Below are 13171 nucleotides of genomic sequence, written 5' to 3'. Positions count from 1 at the left end.
GCTGAAAAATCAGCTGTTAACCTTATGGGGATTCTTTTGTATGTTATTTGTTGCTTTTCCCTTGCTGCTTTTAACATTTTTTCTTTGAATTTAATTTTTGTTAGTTTGATTAACGTGTGTCTTGGTGTGTTTCTCCTTGGGTTTATCCTGCCTGGGACTCTCTGCGCTTCCTGGACTTGGGTGGCTATTTTCTTTCCCACGTTAGGGAAGTTCTCAACTATAATCTCTTCAACTATTTTCTCAGACCTTTTCTCTTTCTCTTCTTCTTCTGGGACCCCTATATTTCTAATGTTGGTGTGTTTAATGTTGTCCCAGAAATCTCTGAGCCTGTCCTGTCAGTTCTTTTCATTCTGTCTTCTTTATTCTGCTCCTCAGCAGTTATTCCCACCATTCTGTCTTCCAGCTCACTTACCTGTTCTTCTGCCTCAGTTATTCGGCTATTGATTCCTTCTAGTGTGTTCTTCATTTCAGTTATTGTTTTGTTCATCACTGTTTGTTTGTTCTTTAGTTCTTCTGGGTCTTTGTTAAACATTCCTTGTATTTTCTCAATCCTTGCCTCCATTCTATTTCTGAGATTTTGGATCATCTTTACTATCATTACTCTGAATTCTTTTTTAGGTAGGTTTCCTATTTCCTCCTCATTTGTTTGGTCTTGCAGGTTTTTACCTTGCCCTTCTGTCTGTAATGTATTTTTTTGTCATCTCATTTGTTTTGATGGGTGGGGCTGTGTTCCTGTCTTACTGGCTGTTTGGCCTGAGGCATCCAGTACTGGAGTTTACAGGCACTTGGGTACAGCTGGGTCTTGGTGCTGAGATTAGGACCTTGGGAGACCTCACTCCATTTGATATTCCCTGGGGTCTGAGGTTCTGTTAGTCCAGTGGTTTGGACCCAGTGCTCCCACCACAGGAGCTCAGGCCTGACCCCCAGCCTGGGAACCAAGGTCCTGCAAGCCATGCGGTGTAGAAAAAAAAAAAAAAAATGAGAGCATAACAATAACAAAGAATAAAAAATAAAACTAGAAAAATAAAAAATATATTAGAAAAAAATAAAAATACGAATGAAATGACAAGGCAAAACAGAACCACTACAGAAAAAAAAAAAAAAGGCCAGAAGAAGCCTTGGGGGTGGGGCCTAGGCACAGGACCCTCATGGCCAGAAAAGGCCTTGTGGGGTTGGGGTCATGGCTTAGGCTCAGCCTAGACAGTGGGGGCCCCGGAGAGTGGAGGTAGAGGCCTGGGACCCCAGCAGGCTTGCCGGACCCAAGCAGTCAGGGGAGATGCTAGCTGCGTTCCCCTCTGATCCCCCAATCCCCCAGAGGTCTCTCTCTGTCCCCACTGATCCCTGCACCATGGGTGGGCTCCCCCTCTGGTCATGGAACCCCTCTCCTTCCCCAGCCACCCCTCACGGGTGCCAGTCCCCTGCTCCCTCCACTTTCTCTCCCCCCTCCTTCCCTGCCACGTCCTACCTGGTTGTGTGGGTACTTTTCCTGTCCCTTTAGGGGTCCGACGTCCCCCACCAGAGCCTGGGAGTTGCCCTAGTTGTGTCAAGAATTTAGAATATTACATAAACGTAGTTGGTAAAGCAGTTGCAGAGTTTGAGGGGTTGACTCCAATTCTGAAAGAAGTTCTACTGAGCAGGGTAAAGTGCCGTCAAACAGCCTTGCATGCTACAGAGAAATCCTTCATGAAAGACAGACCTCCTTGGTGTCTTATTCAAGAGACTGCCTCAGCCACCCACCTTCAGCAACCACCACCCTGATCAGTCAGCAGCATCAACATCTGGGTAAGACCCCCACTGGCAAAAAGATTATGACTCACTAAAGGCTCAGATGATGGTTAGCATTATTTAGCAATAAAGTATTTTTAAATTAAGGTGTATACATTGTTTTTTTAGACATAACACTATTGCACACTTAATAGACTACAGTTATAGTGTAAGCATAACCTATATGTACCGGGAAACAAAAACAATTTGTGTGACTCACCGTATTGCTTTATTGCGATCGTCTGGAACTTTACCTGCAATATTTTTAAAGTATATGTATGCCTGTATGGCCTGTATGCCTTTTATCTTATTAGGTATATATGTACACCTGAATACTCTTACACTATATGTAGGACTGCACTAATGCATGGAAATGTAAATATGTAATGCAAATTTAAAAAACAGGGCATGATCTTAGCAGTGATTTATCGAGTAATTCTGAAAACCTTTGACATCTTCATGTAATGCTTTTTTTACTTTCTTACGCAATAAATGCAGTTAATCAACTGTGACCGTTGTTCTTAATCAAGTTATACTAAGAGTCTGCATACCTTTCCCAGGAGAATTGTCAAGAGAGCAGTAGTTAATGCCTGTATATTTCCTGGTTAAGAGTGTCTGCTTGATTTTTTCTACTAAAGGCAGAGAGAGAAATTTGCTCCTTGGTCTTTAATGAAGAGAAGAATGATTTTATTTCACCAAGTGGCAAATATTTAACACCAGTAGAATTTTAAAAGATTCACGTTCAAGAAAATACAAAACCAAAACCCTACAATGGTAGTACCATGAATCTTGGCTATGGGTTGGTGAAAAATCCCTGTACCTGCCACCAACACAAGACCCTTCTCTCCTGGGGTCTGGGATACGTGGGAAAAACAAACATAAACAAAAAAACCAAACTCCACAATCAGTGAATTGGTAATGGAATGTTATGTCTGAATTTGTTACTGTCTTGGATGGAGAATCAAGGGAAAATAAAAACCCTTTTGCCACGTCTATATCTTGGTGTTCTAAAGCATCATGTTAATAGCAATTAAAATAACTTTAATTAAATGAAAAAGGGAAGAAAACTTCCTGGCGGTCCAGTAGTTAGGACTCCTCGCTTTCACTGCAGAGGGCCCCGGTTCAATCCCTGGTGGTCGGGGAATTAAGATCCCACAAGCTGGGCGAGTGGTGACGATAGGTCAAAGTGGAGATATTCTTAGTTATGACAGGCTCTAAGTCCTATTTTTACATGGATTGTAACTAAAGAATAAATACATGAAAAAATAGACATATTTTAAATGAGATCAAAGGTGTAATTTGGGGGTCTCTTTATTTCTGAAGTCATTCAAATGCATAATTAAAAAATTATAATTATATCCATAAAAATATTTTAAAAATCACTTTTTTCCAGATTATGAAAGTAACACACACTCAAAAATGCCTTTTGTTTGTCCTTATCTCCAAATGATGTGCTAGGTATAGTTCTAAACTCCTAGGAAGTAATAAAAATTCTTGGACTTTTTTTCTGTATTTTGTCTGATAGAAATCACACATTAAAAAAAATCTGTACAAGCTAATGAAAATATTGTTTCTTAGATTTTAACTGGCATTATTAAGTTGATGGTACAACGCTGATTATCACTGTAGACGTTCTGATTGACAGCTATATGCCTTTGATTAATAGAAATGTCACTAACTAATGAGAGCAATATATGTGACATGTACAGCCATTCAAAACATAGTTTATGGGGAGAAAATACCTAGTGTTTCTTGGTAGTGAAAAATATTGGAAGTACCCTAAAATATTTTAGTCCTCACTGTCACACCCTCCCTTCACCCTTCTGCCTGTATGGTGGTCTAAAGAACTTTCATGTCCCATACGTCTCATGGTTCAAGGGTAACCAAAGTAATCACTCAATTCCATAGGACAGGGACTTCCCTGGTGGTCCAGTGGCGGAGACTCCACGCTCCCAATGCAGGTGGCCCGGGTTCCATCCCTGGTCAGGGAACTAGATCTCACATGCCGCAACTAAAAGATCCTGCAAGCTGCAACTAAAACAAAGAAACCCGCATGCTGCAACTAAGACCCGGCACAGCCAAATAAAATAAATACCATAGAAAAGCTCTCTCATGAGAATGAATAGTTGCTTCAGATTATCTAGGCTCCAGTTTCATCAGAGGAACAAGAATGAATCAATTGTTTTAAAAAATACTTATTTGGTTGCACTGGGTCTTAGCTGTGGCAGGCGGACTCCTCAGTTGTGGCAGGCATGTGGGATCCAGTTCAGGGACTGAACCCGGGCCCCCTGCATTGGGAACTCGGTCTTAACCACTGCACCACCAGGGAAGTCCCAAGAATGAATGAATTATAATCAAATGCTACTTTCCTACAAAAGACTTCAGCACTCACAAATGAGACTGCTGACCAATCTTAATGCTTAGAGATCCCTCCCAGAAGTGGCAAACACTGAATCTAGTCCTCAAGAGATGCTTGATAGACTCCAAAATGTAATGAGTTACTTTCAATTAGCCAACTTCCTCAATTTGAAAAATCAGGGGATTAATTATGGTTTTCCATAAGTCCTTTTATGGGGTTGGCCCTTCCTGTCTCATCAATAAAACAATCACCCTGTATTTGTTCACCAGCCAGCACACAAACTTCTGAGAACATTTGAAGAAACTTCCTTTGGGTAACCACATCAATGATAGCAAATTCAATAAATTTTGGAAATTCCCTGACAGTCCAGTGGTTAAGACTTGGTGCTTCTTACTGCTGTGGGGCCCGGTTTGATTCTTGGTGGGGGAACTAAGATCCTACAAACTGCATGGTGTGTGACCTAAATGAATGAATTCTAGTCAATCTGTCACCATAAGAGCCAACTTCGAGTCTTTTAAAACTAGATAGCTTTCAAAGTAGTTTATCATTTCCTTGAGACATTTATATATAGCCATGATTTTTTTTTGTCTTAAGAAAACTCATTTTAGTCAGATTCTCAAAAGAAGATAAGCATTGGAACAGTATGAGAAAACCTGTCTGCAGTACAGTGCTTCTCACATATTTATAACACATGCTAGTCTTTGACAAAGCAAACTCTTAAGCATTGTTACTTGAAATTTTTAGATTTTAAGTAACAAATCAGAGACTGTTGAATATCCCTTCCCCCACACTGAGATCATGATATACCTCCTCAAATGGGGGTACTCCTCTTGAATGAGTAGACCAAAGAATAAGGTCAGGAATTAAACTGCCACTTAAAGCAACAATCTTTAGGATGTTCAGCATTACCCTCTAATCCATAGAATACCACTGTATTCTTTCTTACAGTTTATAAAACACAGTGGTTAAGTCAAAGTTTCCACTTTTTTCTATTCAACCCAAACTCACTGAAATCCCACATCTGACTATTTCAAGACAAATATAAAACCTCAACCAATCCTAAAGGAACAGCCTACATTTTTATGGCAATACACTTTTGAATGACTACATGAAAACAAAGTTGTATTGCTTTTGCTCAGAAAGTTGAGACCACAGTAGATGGCAATTCTATTAAGTTGGAAAGTTTGAGAGAGATTTTTACAGAATGACATTTTCTGACTTCGCTTAACACTAGGAGCAATTCAAATGGCAGAAACGCGCGCGCGCGCACGCACACACACACACACACACACACACACACCTGTAACTAAAAATTGCAGTTTATATAAAATTACATTTAAAAGTGCAATTATAATTGCAGTGTCCTTGAATCACCTTTTTCATCAGTGAAACATAGTATCCTGTGGTGGATATTCTATCAAATACTTGCAACCTATAGCAATTAATTTCTCAGGTTTTTTTGTATTGAAATTTGTAAGATTAGCAAAGGGTCCAGTTACTGTCACCATTATGAAAAAGATGCATGGAAGAGAATGAAATAAATGCTCTGCTCATCCATGTTAGTATCCCAATGACAGTTTAACTCTTAAATCCCTAATCTTGTAAATGTAGCCATCAGACTACAGAATACTAACATGTTAATCAACAAAACTGCTAATTAGGTTTCTTTCAGGGTAAGTAGCAACACATAGAACTTGCTCAAAACAACTCAGGAAGCATATTTAAGAATATACAGGTTAATTATGTTTGTCATAGGTACTTCAGTTTTTCTAAAAGACCTCAGTAATCTCTAGATGTATTTCTTCAAAGTCATATATATCAAGACTTGACTGAAGAGTTTGGATTTTGTTTAAAAAGCCTTTATTCATTTTTGATCAGGGAAAGGACAATCTCAATGTCAACTTGTCACCTAATCATAAATTTGAACTTACAGGATTCACTGCCCTAAAGACACTGCACCTACTGACTTTGACAAGATAACTTAAAATGAAAATCTCCTTTCTGTTCCCTAAGGTTGCATGTTGAACAAATCAAACAATCCCTTGCAACAGCCAACATTGGTACTTGGCCTAGGTGTACGGTCAAATAGCGAAACAGGAGCAAAAGGCCAAAAGCATTGTAACTTGATAGCCCAGCAAGTACAAACATCATCAGAACAAAGAAAGTTGCAGGCACCAAATAAAACAAGGCAGGTTCATTAGCATAAAAAAATTTACACTTGGTTGAAGGTGAGGTCAACTATTCCACATATGAACTTGTATGCCAATCCTAATGGCTAACATGGAACCACAGAAACAAAAACAAAAACCTTAAATTCAATAACTACACTGAATGTAAAATTCAAAACTTGAGTTTACCCAGGACATCCTCCAAAATCTACAGCTAAAACTTTTAATGCACCAGAAGATCTGTTGTAATGACATGACTTGGTCACACTTAGATTTGCATTTACATAAGATTTAAGGGATACCTTTCCCCACTATTCCTTTTACGTTTGAATATGGATATGCTTAACTATTCAGCTCATGCACTAACTGCGCTAAAAATGATGAAACTTACTACCATGATTTTTTCTAAGAACTCACACCACGTAACAGTTAACACCCAATACAGCTTCCTAAAAATGCCCCAACAGAAAACATTTTGTTCAGTTTGGTGCTTGCTGTGACATAATACCAACAGAATAGTATACAATTAATTTAGTTACTCATCCACTACGTCATATATTTTAATCTAACTTTTGTTCAAATTTTAGTAACTTCATACCTATTTGCCAAAATCCTTGTGTTAAATGTAACTACATCTGATATTCTTAAACTGTGGCTCCTATAACACAGTTCAAGTGTTTTTTTCCCCTGGGTATATTCAGACAGTTTAATCAAGAAAACAAAGTTATGGTATTATGATTAGCCAAAGCTCTTCCTAGCAGACCACTGAATACAGCAAGTCGTAACAAATGCCTTTCCAGAGACAAGAGCAAAGCAAAATATTTTCTATTCATAAAAGGAGCTACCAGCATGCTTTGTGCCATTAAAAAGTTACTTTTCAAAATATAACCAGAAGATTTATGGTCTACTAGAAAGCTTCCACTCATCACAACACTATAACTACGCCACAGAAACTTTCATGACAAAGTCTCCAGATACACAAAGAGAAAACAACATTACTTAAAGGTATGTGGAAGCCTCAGTTAACAGGGAAATGAAGCCTTAGAACACAGAATACATCTAACAAAAAGAGAACAGAGTAGACACTGTAGCTGGCTATTTGTAAAGGACCACAGTTTCTCCCTATGGATCAACACTCCCTACAAAATAAACTGTGCCTTAATTATTGCTTATTTAAAATTACACTTTTACAGGGCTATTTAGTACCTGACGCAGAAAAACAATCACATAAGGAAGCATTTATTTGAGGTTTAACATGAAATCATACAAATAAAATTTGTATAAACACAAATCCACGTCGAGTCATAACACAGATAGCAAAAGACAAAGTAAAAACAAAAACTAATTGGCGGCTATATACAGTTGGACACAGTTGTGTCTTGTACACTAGAAAGTCTTTTACAAAATAATCATCTTAGATCAACAGAAGACCAATCTTCAATGTCGTCCTGCAAGATGGGTTACTTTAGCAATCTCTTCCTAAAAACAAAAACAAAATGGCAATTAGATTTGTGCAACTCTGACAAGCTTTCAAAGGTCCACTTTCATGAATTGTTTTAAGTTCTCACTTTATTCTTTTCTTCAATAATTAAAGATCACATGCAAATTCATTGGCAAAACGCAGTTCGGGTAATTAATAAATTCACCCTGAAGTTCCCAAATGATATTAAAATAAATTTACTTAGAAAATCTGGGAATGCAGTCTTCCCACATTCACAGGTTGAACTGTGCTAGGTTCAAGGTCTACTAGAAACATCTCTAGTAAGCCACGCACAATGCTATTACAAACATGAATTTCTAATAGGCTTGTATTACAAGAAAACAAATTTCTGTGTGCATATGATCTTTAATTTATATCCCAGATTTTAAAGTTCTTGTTTTGGTTTGTAGATTTCACTATTAGCTATAAAAAGAAAAAGCAAGCATTAAATCTTAAATGAACACTTAAAATGAGGCTCCACAATTGAAATACAACACTAAACAGAAGACCAAAATGATTAAGCTGTAAAAAGGCATTTATGTACTTTAACTCCTGTAAAAAACCATTTAAGTTAAGTTTAGACACTTAATCTTCAAAAAGATTAAAAAAGAAGCCAAAGTCTGAAGTTTTCCACTTTAATCTTTACGCTGGTACATGAAGTTGGAAGAGACCATACCACAGGACAGCGTTTTCTGGTGTATGCCTTGCGCTCTGCCCGCAACGTGCGACCCCCAGAGATAGACGTGGTCAGGGTGACACACGGCCTGCAATGAAGTTCCCGCTGGCGGGTACAAACAAGGTATAATGTCAGAGTTAGAAGACAACATTCCTGTTTTCCTTAAGTTGTACCCATTTCAGTACTTTACCTGTTAATAGTTCTAAAAAAGTTTAATTATTCCTCTAGACCACCTGGTACACAAAGCAAACAGAAAAACTCTTAAGTTTTTCTGTAATACTAAAGAAAGTGAGATAAAACTTTAAAGTTAAAGATCTATAGACACTTTAGGCAAAACAGGTTCATAAAGCAAGTAAAAAATTAACAATTTAGTAAAAACAGGCTACATGATATTTTGTTTTCACTTATTTTTCATTTGTCTATTGATCTTTAAATTAAATTAGAATTTCCACTGGTGTCTTGAACTCTTATACACACCTGTTTTCTCCAACGTCCCCTTTTAGTATGGCTGGTAATTATTTTGGTGATTGCCACCCCCTCGAGATGCCTTGCCATAAGTGCTCTGTTGGCCTATTTTGAAAAAACAGAAGATTATGCTTAGCTTTTAATGAAATGGTTTCACTGTATATTTAAAAAACTATTAAATATGCAAAATCCTCCATGGCAATTAAAATAACCAGATATTTTAAAAGTCATTATAAACTAGTCACATATCACATTCTAGAATGTTTGTAATGACTGAAGTCTATCAGTATAAGCTCCCATGACTATTAAATGTCTCAAAAATTTAACTCCAAACACTTCAAGAAATAGAAAACACCCACACACACAGAGTCTCAGAATGGGATTGTACTTTAAACACCGAATTTTAGTACCATTGGTTTATGAAATTAAGTTAAATATTCTTACCACTGTAGTCTGTATATCCCTGTCCATATCCATAGTTCCCATAGTTATACCCAGTATAATCATAGCCGCCATAGCCACTATAGTTTTGATCACCACCATAGGCACTATTGTAATTTCCATATCCTTGATCATAATAGTTATTAAATCCTTGGTTCCAGTTTTGGCCCTGACCTGAAACAATGCACAATGATTGTTAGGAAACAACTTCTGACCCCCAATCCTAACATAAAATGATGCGTTCCTGTCCCTCACTCTGCAAATCTTAAAAAGGCAGAATGGATACCTATATTGCTAACTGACCAAGAAAGTATTATTACAGTTGGCATAAAAAAGGGGGCAGAAAGTCCAATTGTGCCAGTATCAGGCTTCCGAAATTCAATGAAAAATCAGGACAAAGGAGAAGACAGAGTGTTTATCTTTAAAACAAGGACTCCTGCCCTAGAAAACCTATCAGGCCAAAGTGTTCCATGTAATCTTAATTACGTTTAATGGTGTTATTTTCCCATCAGTAATGACACTGTCAGAGTGGCCATTGTTTGAAGAGGTGAAACCAGTAAATACAAAAGCCCACCCACTAAGCTGAGCAGTTTCCATGTTGTAACAGTTTAAATTTGGCTTCACTTTCCTATGGGCTTATTCATATTCCGCAGTTTATAGCTTACAGCATTGAGTCATTGCCCAGGAATTAAGTCTCACCTCGGCCACGACCCCTAGTACCACCTCGTCCACCAGCTGCAGCACCTCTTCCTCCTTTTTGTTGTTGCTGTTGCTGCCTATATACCTCTTTGGGTTGTGCAACTTTGATTTCACACTAAAAACAAAATTTAAAAAGCAAACAGAATTATTACCAATATTCTAATGTCAAGCCATTGTTTTTCTTCTCAAAACAGGTTGAGAAATTTCACTTTAAGAAAAGAAAAGGATATTGTTTATTTACTATAATCAAAATGGCTTTACCTTCCCAGAACCAATTTGATGATATCTGCTTTCTAACAATTTCTTTACTGGCTCTTCGTCTGTATATGTAATAAAACAAAATCCTCTTCTTTCATTTGTTTTTGTATCCATGGGAAGTTCAATATTTTCAATCTGAAATCAGGATACACACTCAAGGTCACCCACTAATGGTAAAAAGCTACCAAGATGTTTTAGAATGCCACAAGTCCTTTTCAAGCTTCAACATAACATGTCATTCTAACGAAATAACTTCTGTATAAACCACTGCTTTATTATCCACATGAAACTAGAGTGATCTGTTTCATCTATGGAGCATTGAAAAGGGAGAGTAAAACCTTATTTAATACCATTTCTTACTCCACAGATGCCACTAGTTAATAAATCCAAACCCTAACCACACCAAAGCATCCTTCTTTTTGCTGAATTAGTTTCCATTAGACACTAGTTTCCATTATAACACGGAAAGCACTGATTAAGGTACGGTGACTGGAAGGGACTTGAGCAATAATTTAATCCCACCCTCATCCAACACTGAGTTTGCTCTGTAAGAACTGGATCAGGGATAAACATTATATAAACATATCAAATGAAAATACACGTAAACGTAAAAGCAGAGCGCACCTCTCCAAAGGCTCCAAAATATTCTTTAATTTGTTCTTCTGAAGTATCTGGGCTCAATCCACCCACAAAAACCTTTTTAGGGGGTTCCTTCCCTTTTAAAGCTTTGGCTCTTTTAGGGTCTATCAATTTGCCATCCAGCTTGTGTTCTTTCATTTCCAAAACCTAAAAGACAGATTTATTTAATCTGACAACATACAAGCAACCCTCTGAACAATTTGCAAGAAACACACAAAAGCACCACAATGCGAAACATGTTCCTACCTTATCAACACTAGCAGCATCTTTGAAAAGCACAAATCCAAATCCTCTTGATCTTCCAGTGACTGGATCTGTTTTAATTGTGCAGTCTACAACTTCCCCAAATCGAGACAAATATTCAGTCAGATCTTTCTTGCTTGTATCCCAGCTCAAGCCTCCAATAAACATTTTACTAGAAATAAAAGTTGTTTTTTAAGGTTAGCAGCAACTACAACGATTACTTACATTCTGAAATTACGTTTACGAAATAAAAGTATAAAATAAGCATGGGGAAATACATCCTGATGTACAAATAATTTAACCCGTTTACAGACACACACGAAGACCACAAAGATCCCCAAGTTCCTCACTTATTCAAAACGGTGGACACCTTGCTCTCCTCACTGCACAATGCCAAGTTTAAACGAGGCCAACAATACATGGTAAAGATTGTTCCCGACTAGAAAATCCAACTTTCTATACTGATCCCACACAACTTAGGCTCACCGTCTTCCTCAACTATCAAGCCAACGTTCCACCTAAAAGAACTCATCATCAGACGTACTGGGAATCTGGGTACCAGTCGCCTACAGGTTCCCAAACCAGAAGTTCCCTAAATCCTCCCCCTGAAAACTGCGCGGAACCGTAACACAGACACAATGAAGAGGCGGCTGCAGCTGCAGCATGGGGCACAGCGCGGCCGGCCCCTCCCCCTCGGGCCCCACGCGCGCCTGCGCACTCGGGACACAAACGCCGCCGCCCTCCGCCTCCAACCCCTCTGCCCTTCCCCCACCTCCCGCGGGCCTCTCGAGTCACCGCCCCACCTCCGTTTCCTACTTTCCTGTTCCCTCCAACCTAGTGAGGCCCAATGGGCACGCGGGGAATCGACTTGGGGAAAGAACAGGGGCAGCACGCGGCCCCCGAGGGACGAAGGGGTGCATGCGGAGCGCTGGGGGAGGGGGGAAAGAGGAGAAGCGTGCGGTACCCGTCATCCTGCTGATTCTTGCTCGCGTTGATCTTAGATCCCTCTGCAAATTCCTCTATGTTGCTGTACTCGTTCATGTCTTCCATAGCGGCTGAGTTATCGGCCGGGAAGCGCTGGCGTGCAATCCGTGTCGCGGCAGCAGCGGCGGCAGAACGTTGTATGGAGCTGGATTTAAAATGGCGGCGGAAGAGATCCGGGCGCCGCCTGCGCCCTCCCTTTATAGCCGCCCCACCCGCCAATCGGGAGGGCTGCTGGGCGGTGACGTGGCGCTGGGCCCGGCGCGCCCCCTGCCGGGCGGAGCTGGGAGCGAGCGAAGGGAGGAGTGGGGCGAGCTGCCGCGGCGCCCTCGGCCGCCAATGGGAGAGGCTGCGGGAGGCTAAAGTAGCGGGAGCGGAGGGGAACAATGGCGGCGGCACATGGGAAAGCCGGGGCGGGACCTCCATCGCGGCCCTTCCGCTGAGGAACGAGGTCGCAGGTGAAGGGACGCGGGCTTGGGAAAAGAGCGTCAGAAGAGAAAAACGAAGGGGCGAAAAGTCCTGGGTCAAAAATCCCGAGCAGCGTCACAGCCCCTCTTGCCTTGAGAGCCTTTGTCTCTGGCGTCCGGTCCAGCCCACTCCCAGCAAAGAGCCGTCAACCCCGCCTTTTTCCGCCCTCGGTCCCCCAGTGCGGAGCTGCTGCTATCGATTGGCACCGGGGCCGCGCTGCTCCGGAAAAAGGCGGACTGCGCCCAGCGCCGGTGGCTGAGGCGGCGAGCGCGCCCTGCCGTCCGCCGCGCGCACGCGTGTTTTGTCCTCGAGCTGGCTGGAAGCAGCCGAACAGGAAGCGGGCGCGCGTTGGCCCCTCCGGACAGCGGCGCGGCGCGGGGGCCTCTTCCGCTGCCGCTACAGGCGCGCGGGCCGAGGGGGAGCGGCGGGCCTCCCTAGCCGCTCGGCCGGAACCGAGGCCAACGCAGTCAGGCTGACCGGGATGCAAACGGCCTCTTTCGCTGGCTGACGGGAGGAGGGGCGCGGGCCCA

At 40.9% G+C, this 13171-nt stretch overlaps 1 protein-coding gene across 3 annotated transcripts; it reads right to left on the bottom strand.

Annotated features, from left to right (window-relative positions):
* Positions 1-7514: 7514 nt before the first annotated feature.
* HNRNPDL (heterogeneous nuclear ribonucleoprotein D like) lies at positions 7515-12730 on the bottom strand. 3 transcript variants are annotated; one of them, XR_009519514.1, is made up of 9 exons: positions 12157-12730; positions 11196-11364; positions 10935-11096; positions 10314-10445; positions 10053-10167; positions 9357-9527; positions 8925-9017; positions 8448-8552; positions 7515-7770 (listed from the first exon to the last, which is right to left on the bottom strand). XR_009519514.1 is itself a non-coding variant. In XM_060012275.1 (8 exons), the coding sequence occupies exons 1-7, from the start codon at positions 12597-12599 to the stop codon at positions 8947-8949; spliced, it is 1263 nt and encodes a 420-aa protein (XP_059868258.1). In that variant the 5' UTR covers positions 12600-12730; the 3' UTR covers positions 7515-7770; positions 8925-8946. The 3 variants fall into 3 exon arrangements, 2 of the variants coding, with proteins under 2 accessions (XP_059868258.1, XP_059868259.1); XM_060012275.1 differs by lacking the exon at positions 8448-8552; XM_060012276.1 differs by lacking the exons at positions 8448-8552; positions 10314-10445.
* Positions 12731-13171: the final 441 nt, after the last annotated feature.

This window comes from Delphinus delphis, chromosome 5 (genome assembly GCF_949987515.2).
Source record: "Delphinus delphis chromosome 5, mDelDel1.2, whole genome shotgun sequence".
Taxonomy (NCBI): domain Eukaryota; kingdom Metazoa; phylum Chordata; class Mammalia; order Artiodactyla; family Delphinidae; genus Delphinus; species Delphinus delphis.
The sequence above is the reverse complement of the archived record's forward strand: the minus strand, read 5'-3'. Positions and strand labels throughout refer to the sequence as shown.